The following is a 10,665-nucleotide window of genomic DNA, read 5'->3' on the forward strand; positions in this document are numbered from 1 at the left end:
TTCTACCACACCAGACTTACAAGCTGCATGCAGTTCTCCAAGTTACCGGGCTGTGCTCCTCACTGCTTGCGTGCAGCACTGCACTGCAACTGCGTGCATGCACAGGCATATACAAACCAAATTAATTGGCCACATCAGGCCAATTTCCGACACAGTCAATTTTCTTTATATTGGTGCCGATCTGATAGTGGACCAATGCATCAGTGCACCTCTTTTTTTTTTTTTGTTAATGGTAACAGGTACTGGAGTAAGCAGATTTTCTCTAAAGCCTCTTAACTCAGCTAGGAACCTCCATAAAACACTGACAGTCATATGATCAGTTATGAAGAAAATTTCCTTGTTATAATGGGAAGGTTACCTGAAAGACTCATGTCCAGGAGTATCAATTATCAGCATTCCAGGAATCCTTACGGTATCTCTGTCAAACTAACATTTTCACATATTAGCCATCAGTTTAATAATTTTTCTTGTCATCACAACTATCTTGTACTACCTGCATCTGAGAAATTAAGTCCCAACAGATTAATTAAACTGTCAAGGGACATGTATTATACTAAATTATCAGAACTGTTTTAATTTGCTGTTTGAGATTTCAGTAACAGCTCACAGCTGCTCTCCATACTGACTACATGTACTGGAGAAGTGCTTTTTGTATCAGAAAAAAAACAAATAGGGTGGTTGAGCAGTTAAATAAAATGACACCAGAATTCTTAATTAATAGACAGCACATATACACGTGCAATTAATGCACATGAATAAACTGCAGAGCAATTTGCTCTGTAGTACGCTACTCCCAGGAATAGCATCTATACATGAGCCTGGGACAGCAGCAAAATGAAAAGGGGAGGAGCAATTTAGGCCAGGGCTGCTCCTATCCTGCTCTGCCTCCCTGTAGCAGCCAGAAGAAGCTCCAGGCTCCGGCCACAGCTCCCAGGATGCCAGCCCCAGGCTCCAGCTGGCAACTGCAGCATGGCCCAGGGTCCAGAGGGCAACTCCCAAGTAGGTAGGGACCCAGGGAAGTCACGCCCAGGCAGTCGGTGGCTGTGTTGTAGGAGCTGGCTGGGCCATGAGGCTCCTGCAGCTCCACACAGTTCAGCAGCAGGTACGAGTGTGGCCCCCTGCAGGCTGGGAATACCGGGCACAATCTGTGCCTGGGTCAGCATCTACACATGCACTGCTGCACAGTAAATAACTGCACAGCAGGGTAGTATTTGTATTTATAAGCACTATCCTGCTGCGGAGTTAATGTACCGTGACTTAATAGGGCCGCACATGTAGACATGCAACGTTTACTGTGCAGCTAATTAGTCTACTCCGCAGTAAACATCTCTTGTAGACATGCCCAGAGAGAACTAGAAAGTAACTTTCACTGTCAACACCTCCAAAACCAGTTTTAGATAGTGTATCCTACACTAGCTTTCAAACTACAAGCAATGGTTTTCTGTTGTTATGGATTTATAAGCACTAACCACTTATACCCCATTAGGAAAATAATTTAGTCAAAAGCTGTAGGGTCATTTTATAGTTCTTTAATTAAATATTTTATTAAATACACTTAGAGGCTACTTCAGGTTTAAAGCAGTCCCAATTTCTAACCAAATGTCAATGCAGAAAATTGACAAATGAAAACAAACTGATGTTTGCGTTTACAAGTGTACTTTCTAGAACTGGGCAGGCAGCAGTTAGAGGATTTTCTGTAGAAACACTAAAAGAAAATCACGGTGTAACGTTATTTATCCAATTCAGAAATACGAGAATCTTTGGGGGTTTTGTATTTAAAGACAAAAATCCACTTAAATTCAACCCAGGTAACTGAAGACATTTTTCTGCTTTTGTCTAATAAGTAACCAAACTGGGATCCTACAGCTTAAAAAGCAATTTACAATCTTTGAAGTGCTATTACTTACATTTTTTACCATCTTTGTTTGTTCATTAATGGCTTCAAGGGGAACATTAGTTGCCCCTATCTGCTGAGTGATACCACCTGCTTCACTGTCTTGTACATGAGTATGACGAAGCTATATAAAACAAAAACAGAAGTGTTGAATGTACATGAAGAACAAAAAATATAAAATGTACATACAGAAGGTTGCTTAAGCCATCTTTTAAAAAATATAAATTACTTCAACTAACTTATTCTGCATGGCAAAAGTTTAAACATTATGGGACTGTAAGCAGCAGCAGACAGGTTGTATTTTTCACAGCCTATGGACAGACGAAATAATTATATCACTTTTAAACGGGGTTGTAGTGACTTACCTGTTCTAGATGGCATGTCACCTGATCATGTGTCACTTATCTGTTCATCCACTCCTACCCTGCAGAAAGTAAAGCTAACTCACAATAAATTTACCCAGAATGAAACAAGCAGTAAATTATTGCAGTTTATCTTCCATTTACTGCAGGCTAGACCAGACAAAATGGTTACTGCAGACTCAGCTAACATTGCAAGTCTACTTCAACCCTTTTAAAGCGATATAATTGTTTCATCCATACACACTCACAAATCAACCACTGACAAATATCTGGCAATAAAGATGTGCAAGGATCATCATGTTCTTCATCTTACCTTATCTAAAATTTTGGTCTTTCCTGTGTCTACATGTCCAAGTACACAGATAACAGGTGCTCTTAGCTTTTCAGTGTTTACATTTTTGCTGTTTTCAGCACGTCGTTTCTAGTACAAGAATAAAATATGGTAAGTTCAAAGCTACAGAAAACATTACCAAAAAAATGGGGAGAGTTAGTCAACATTTTCAGCATCTTCTTAAGGACAAGCTGGCAAGGTTTCTGCAATCTTTTTCTATAGTTTGAGAAAAACATACAGCCCTTATTACAAACCCACTTTTTATTTATTTTTTTAATGCAAGGTATATAGCCCAACATTTTTCTAATTGTAAGATACAAAATGTTCACACCTTCTCCAAGTGGGCTTAATAATTGTTGAGCTAAGTTGTCTCAAGGATATTTCAAGTCCTAAGAACTAATGGATTTGCAAAGCAATAAAGCCTTTGTAAGCATACAGAAATCTAAATCGGAGGGTAGCACTTTGCATACCCAACTCCAATTAGCTATTCACACCATCTCAATTAGCTGGCTTCTTAATAGGTCTACAGCAGTCAGCACCCTTTTAAGGATGCAGGCCAGACTTATCCAATCTGGGTCAGAGACAGGCAGGTGCTAGGACGCAGCCACTGCTACCGTCACTTTGCCCCAAGACAGCATAGGGAAAGCAACCACTGCTAAAGTCCCCTGCTGCCAAATACGACAGATGTTTCATTTCCATCGGCCAGATTAAATGGCTCCGTGGGCCAGATCTGGCCTGCAGTTTGCCAACTTCTGCTTTGTACCATTTCCACCTCAGTTTTAAAAATAACAATGTTATGTAAGAATTACGAGTAAGATAAGTTATTACATCTGCCCACTAAACATCTGCTTAGTGAAGAAGCACCTCAAGCCAGAGACCACAATTCATTGCTTATTTGCATAGATTCCAGGCTTTAAACTGGTAGAGGAACTATTGATCCCAACAACGAGGTCAAGTTATAATATTTAAAATAAAATGGAGGAGGAAGAAGAAATTAAATACAAAATATGTGCAACTGCCAGATGGGGGGGGGGGGGGACTAAAAAAGCTTTATTAAAATCCTTAAAACTATTTACAATGGAAAATGAAGCAGGCAGTGGCAATACAGCACACACTTCTATTCCTCTAGTTTGGGGGAACCACACTTCCAGAAAGATGTCGATTAGAGCTCAGGGAAGTGCATAAAAAAAAATAAGTCAGAGATCTAGGAAACATGACTTATTAGAAATGCTGGAAGAACTGGAATTACTGAGTCTAGAAAAAGAGAAGATTTGGAGGGGGTAAAGGGAGAAGAAGAGGGGGGATTCAATGAGTCTGCTAATACCTGAAGAGTGGATACGAAAAAGATGAGACTCTTCTCTGTGGCCATAGAGGCCAAGAAAAGGAGCAGTGGTCATAGATTGCAACAAAGAAAATTCAAATTTGGATATTTGGAAGACCTTTCTAACTATGTGGGTGGTTAAATATTGGAACAAACTACCTAACGATGATGAAGAATCTCTATGCTTGGACGTTTTAAAACAGCAGGTTAGACGAACACTTGTCTGGAACGTTTGATAGGGATGAATCCTGCCTTCAGCAAGGGAATGCATTTGAGCAGGTACCCCCCTGATGTTCCTTCCAGCCCTACTTTCCATCATTTGTCTTCAAGCAAAGTATTGAAGAAAACTATTCTCACTGCACTCAAATCATCCAAGCCTTGCCCTATGGATTTAGGTCTTTTTTTTCTGAACAGCTTCTGTCTAACGTAACACTGAAAAACCTTTAGGTAAATAACATCTGTAGAGCACAAATAAGCTCACTGCAGATAACCATGAAAGGTGCACTATTGGCAGTGACAAGAGGTATAATTTTTTTAGACAAGTGTACTTGAGATGCTTTCCACTGACCAAAACCCACCACATTCTTCACAACACAATGAGGTTTTCATGACAAAACTGTATCTGGGTACCTCAATTCTCCGTTTAGCGTTGTCATAGGCCCTCTCTTCCTTAGATCGATCATCATCAGAATCACATTCAGAATCAGAGCTTATTTCTTTACCCCGCTTCTTCTCTACAGCTTGTTTCCCAATAGCTCGAGACTCTGTTTCTCTTTCATCTGAAGTCTTTTCATCTTCATCATCACTCCCCTCACTTTCTCCCTCTTCAGATTCTTCACTGTCTTCCTCATCATCATCATCTTCTTCTTCCTCCTCCTCCTCATCCTCCTCTTGCAAGTCATTAGATTCCTTGACTTCTATGTGGACAGGTTTGCTTTCTGGCAAGCGAAGAAAGCAAAATCTAAAGTAAAAAGCACCTTACCAAGTTCATATCCTCCAAAACAAACCATAAACAATGATTAAGATGGGATTACAATGTTAAGAATGCTGCACAGACTAACTCTGGTTACCCAAAGGAAAAGAATAGGTCAACAGCAGTAAGAACTGAAATAAAGTTGTAAGTTGAGAGTTTAAAAACTGCCAAGTGAAGCAAATGCATTCTAGGGACACTGGTGTTTGACATCTGAGGGCAAACCTTCACTTGGATCACTTTCAAAAGTGAAGGGGGGAGCTACTGCTGTTCTGGACTGTTACACTAACCCTTATGTGTGCGTGAGCTGGTACTGACACAAACATAGCAAAAAAAAAATCACTCCACCTTTATCAGTGCTTCTTCCAAGGTAAAAGTCAGGACAGTTTAGCTTGCATGTATTGCTACAGATTCTGTGCATGTAGCAGAGTTTAACAGCTGCTACTGCACACTGCAGACCAGTACCTCCCCCAGCTTTTGAAACGTTTTCAAGTGAATCAATGTCCATTGCCCTCAGGCTATAAGAGTATGAGTTTCAAGTTGCTTCCCCTGGAGGCAGAGTCCTTTTTCCATACAGAACTTGTGGATAAGGGGGATGGTGAACACAAAATGTAAAATCTGCAAAGGAGATTAACTACTGACAAAAAACTCTGTTCAAAGTCCTCCAGGCATCTGTCCTTGTGACAAACTAATATCCTGCATGGTGAAGAGTAAAGTGTACTTGAAAACTTGTTTAAAAAAGGTTTTAGTTGCTGGCAACTTGAATAAAAACCTGTTGCTAAATAGTGGAACCTAGATAGCCAGCAGCAGACTTCTGTTAAGGGGTAAACAGTTGAGATGTTTTTCTTATAATGACTTACTCTCTCCACTCCAAAATGCCAAACACAGGAGGCAAATGCATGCACATACACCCCTTTATGAAAAAAACATTTTCAACAATTTCTGTAATTGTTTTACCCCCACACTTATACCCACATGCCATCAGACTTAATTTTTCACCCTCTTCGTATCTCAAAAAATATAGTTTTCTAAAAATAGTTGAATCTCATAGAGCCGTAAGAAGTTAGCTTGCATTAAATGCATCTTTTAGCTGTTCCTGATGCAAAATTATCAGACCTTCATTCCGTCTAAAAAACAAACAAACCCACCTTTTTCTCTGTCTTCGTCACTGACCATGGCTTCCCAGTCATCCAAACCTGTGTCTTCTACTTCCTCCTCCTCTTCTAAAACTGAAAAAATGTCACACATGAGTAAGTAGTCCCAAGCAATACAAAGTCCACACTGTATAAAAAAGGAAAGAAATCTCAGGTTAAGACAACTGATAGTTTTCAGATATATATACATACACATGAGAAAGTGACAACTGACTTTTTTTTCCAGCTGAAAATCGTTTGGTGTATATTCTAGGTCTAGAACAGAAAAAAAAAATGCTTGTCTGAGCTCCCTCAGAGCTGAAACTCTGCCAACTCTAGTCTTGGGTCCAAACAAATGCATAGACTAAAACAACCTCCTTCCTGAGAAATAATAAAATTAATAGTAAATATCTTGCACAAAAAGGAGTTGTTCAGGGTTTTGCAGTTTTAATTAAAACCATAATAGAAATTATCTACTATCTTCAGATAGATTTACAAGGACAGCAGTGACATTTTGCAAGACTCTGAAGATTATGCAGTCTCCTCAGACCATTGTAAACAGCAGAGAAAGGATCAGTTAAACTTCATTTTTTTAAAACCAATACCCATTAGAAAAACCCCAGCTTAAAGCTTTCCAACACCCATGCACCAAACAAATAAGCCCAGACACTCACCCCAACCAGTTTAGTTTCCCAAACTAATCCATATATTATTATATAATGCTGAGTTACAAACAGACAGACACCCCTCATCACTTGTTAAAACAAGTTCTTTCTAAATCAATACCGAATTAATGTGAGGTTAGGGGCATCAACCACAGCATCAGATTCTAGCAACCACCAAGAAGAGCGGCTTGTGGAAAGTTCCTGGAATAGCTTTCTACCAGGAGTATCCAGGACAGAACACAATCTGCTTTAAGGCAGTGCTTAGTAAGTCTATGAACAGGATAACATGTCATAGTCTCCTGCAAAAGATGAGGAATGAACATGGTGACTCAGGATACAATCTCTCCTCCAGCCCTATATGCTCATCAGCCCTATGGCTCCTTGTCTGGTAATCAGCAGCCAGCTCCAGAATGAGGCCCACCTAATTCTCCTCAACAAAAGGATCAAAAACACACTCTCAGCATTCATGGTGGAGGTAAGAAGTTTCTGATACAACTAGTGCAATATTTTAAAATGATTATGAAGTATGGTATTTTCCTTTGGTTTATTATTGATATTACTACTAACCTGGTTCTTCAGGAGGTGGTGTCTCTTCTTGTACTGGTATGTCTGGTTCTGCAACTTCTTCAGGTGGGGAAGTCACCTCCACAGTTTCTGAGATGACAAGAAACCAAAAAAAGAAAATACATCATCATAACTCTCTAAAAACCATGCTGAGCTAGGATTTTTTTTTTTTTTTACCTAGTCTGGTATAACATTTTACTTCCGGATTCTATTAAAACAACACTACTTCCAAGAAAGAAGAGACACGCCATATTTTACTATCATCAGAAGAAACTACAAGAATTCCACATTAAATTAAAACAAAGAGTCATTTTTTCCAAAACCACTTCTTTCTAAAAATAATGAAATCAGAATCGCTTAAAATAAAAATATGGCCCCTCATTTGCTCTTATCCATCAGAAATGCATAAGATAGAGCAACACAAAAATTGCCAGATCTTTTTTTCTTCCCCTATCAAAGGCACTAACATAATTTAAACTAAAAAAAGCAACTGCCAACTATCAAACCACTACCTCTCTCACACAAAGTACAGACTCACTTACCTGTCATTGTGATTTAAAATACTAAGCTACAGGATTTTTTTTTTTTTAAACAGCCACATAAAATAAACAATTTTAAGTTTTAGTTGATAACTGTTATTTTGAAAACAGTGAAACAATAGCAGCATAATAGAGCTGTAAGGCAGAAGTGTCAAACGCCCAACCATGTTGAATCCATTAGATATTTCTATCTAGCTGCCATGACAGGGTCCAATTTTTTCAGAACATCAGCACCCTTCCTGGATTTTTACAGAAAATGAAAGTTCCTGCCAGTTACTTCTGTTAAAACAAGATTCTCAACTTCCACTGATAAAGCACTGATTTTGGGAAAATACTTCTCAGAGCAGGATGCAGAGTAGTTGATGGCTACGTCCAAAGAACAGATTCTCCCACTAAGTCCACAATTTTGGACCCAATCACCACACACATGTCTCGCAAGATGCAGCCTCAGGGGAAGATCTTTTCCTTGCAGTCTACTGGTAAATACTAACTTCTTCCCCTGAGGCTGCACCCTAATGATCTTTATAGATTCACTGACAAGAGCCTTCCACTATTTTGTGCTTCTTTCAAAAAATTTCCTTTTTCACTTTAGAAATCTTAATTTCTTGGGTCTTAAACACTAGGAGGACAGGAGAACTGAACCACAACATCCTAGCTTCCTAATTGTTAGTATTTAATCAGTTAAAGTTCTAACCACAACTCTCTAGCACAGGGGTTAGCAACTTTTCTGCCACTGGTGCTATTTATGACCATGCTCCCTACTACAGGTTGCAGCCCTGCATCCCTGACTATCAGCAGATGCTGCAAGGGAAACAGCAGAAAGAAATAAGGGCTAAGACCCTGCAAATAGCTCCTCTGCTACAGGAGAGAGAATAAACTGAACGTAATAGTTGCAAGGACCCCAGAGATGCTTTCTCTGCTGCTGCTGTGGCTGAAACATGTTGCAGATTTCATCAGCTGCCACAGGCTGGATCCAGTCTCTTCATTAGCCAAAACTGGACTGTGGCGATAGGTTGCTGACCACTGCTCTATCAAGTTAGAACTCAGTTCTTTTAATTACATCAAAAACTCTGAAGCAGCCTCCATGATGCATAAGCAAGCAAGCCTTGTTTTGCTGTGTAATGTACCTTTACAAACCACCAACATGCTTAGTGAACAAGATACAAAGATGGCAAAGCTATAATAAGAGTCACTGGTCAAGAATAATAATAAAAGTAACAAAAAGGAAGTGCTAAGCTGACTACCTACTTCATGAAATGCTCTCTTAACTTTCACATGTGACACTTGCAGAAGACACCCTCACCTTCTTTGCTTTCCTGTTGCTGCTGTTGTTTCTTTTTCTTCTTATCTTCATAAATTGGCCTCTTCTTTGGCACTGAATCTTTGGATGGCACTTCAACACCTGCAAAACAGGAAGCACAACTGCTCCAGGACTGCAAACAGAACTGACCTAGTTGATTAGTAACCAAGGTGGCTGTAACAAAGGCCTGGTTACACCAAGAATAAGTTTTCCAAACCTGCACAAAGTTAGGCTAAATGTTCATTAAGGACCCAAGTGTGAGTGGCCTTTTTAAAATCATCAGCATGTATGTACCTGAATTGAATCTTAACTTCTGGGAAAGGAGGCCCCCTTCCACTTTAAAATCTGAGTGCTTAAGCACAGACTATTTTTTTCTGACCCAAGTTTACCTTTGGTCCCAACAACTCGTATCTGGATCAGGGCCTGTAGCTAAAGATCCTTTATTCTGGAGTGCACTTTCAATTGGTCTCTCAACAAACCTAGTTTGAGGAGATTTAGGGCTCCCTTTTTTTTCTATAGTCATGGTCAATAAAAGATTCAAAGCTGACTCTCTAAATTTAAAGAGCCCTTTCCTCTAGAATTCACTCCCTCTCTTACTGCCTATGGACCCAAAATGCTGAAATTCCAAGGTAAGCTGCACAGGTCATCTATTTTTCTGGCCTTAGGTTTGGGATGCCCATGGAAACATCACTTTCTTATGAGTTTATGACTTTGGTCATGACTGACATGTAGACTAAGATCATCTTGCTGGAATCATTTGAACCCAGTAGTCTTTCCTGCCCACATACAGCAGAGCTGGACTTAATGATCTGTAAGGTCCCCTCCAGCCTCTAACAACTATGAAACAATGAAACTATAAAGGCAGGAAGTATAACTTAGCACTAAGTTCTCCTTCGCAACTTTATTTTTACATTAAATAAATGTAAAGACATTTGAAGATATTAGACATCTCTTCTTAATATAATCTGAATGAGAATATTGCCTCCCTTGACAACACAAATAGAGCAGTTTCATGTCTGGGTTTCCTCCCCTGCTTGAACTAATGTTGCCTCTGGATAAAAAAAAAAAAATCTGCAGAATTTGCTTCAAGTAGTAAACACTCTGATGTTTAGCAAAACTACTTACCCTGAGCTTGGAGTAGTTTAAGAGTAGCCTCTGCTCTGGCTCTAGCCTCACGCTGGGCTTTTGTTAAAAGCTTTCCCTCCTTTTTCAAACGTTCTTTCCTCTCTTTCTCTTTTTGTTTCTTCCTTTCCTTCCTTTCTTGTTCCAATCGTTCCTAGAAAAAAAAGAAAGAACCAATATACTGAGGAGAGGGGGGAAGAAATCTCTGTACCCGTTTACCTCTTATTAAACCAGCCAAGAGGAGGACTCCCACTACCTTCTTCAGATTTTTTGCTGGATGCATATTAAGACCTAATCCCACATCTGACTGTGCACACCCCTGCAGCAGGATCCTCTGCCTCAGCCCAACCTTATGATACAGAAACATGCAGTACCTCCTCTTTGCGTTTAGCTTCTAGCTCCTCAAGTCGTCTTAAACGCTCTTCCCCCATAAAATGCACCCCTGCCCCCTTGTGTTAAATACA

General features: G+C 39.6%; 1 protein-coding gene across 1 annotated transcript in view; it reads right to left on the reverse strand.

Moving 5' to 3' along the window:
- The window catches only part of EIF5B (eukaryotic translation initiation factor 5B), a 41,396-nt gene that overhangs the window by 13,242 nt on the left and 17,489 nt on the right, over positions 1–10,665 (reverse strand). The window contains 9 exon segments of the mRNA XM_019523986.1: positions 359–426; positions 1,908–2,018; positions 2,570–2,677; positions 4,539–4,846; positions 6,027–6,107; positions 7,244–7,330; positions 9,083–9,181; positions 10,205–10,355; positions 10,576–10,665. The exon segment at positions 10,576–10,665 is cut by the window's right edge and continues 122 nt beyond it. Of these exon segments, the coding sequence (XP_019379531.1) occupies positions 359–426; positions 1,908–2,018; positions 2,570–2,677; positions 4,539–4,846; positions 6,027–6,107; positions 7,244–7,330; positions 9,083–9,181; positions 10,205–10,355; positions 10,576–10,665 (1,103 nt within the window).

This window comes from Gavialis gangeticus, unplaced genomic scaffold (genome assembly GCF_001723915.1).
Source record: "Gavialis gangeticus isolate Ggan-Ray unplaced genomic scaffold, GavGan_comp1, whole genome shotgun sequence".
Classification (NCBI taxonomy): domain Eukaryota; kingdom Metazoa; phylum Chordata; order Crocodylia; family Gavialidae; genus Gavialis; species Gavialis gangeticus.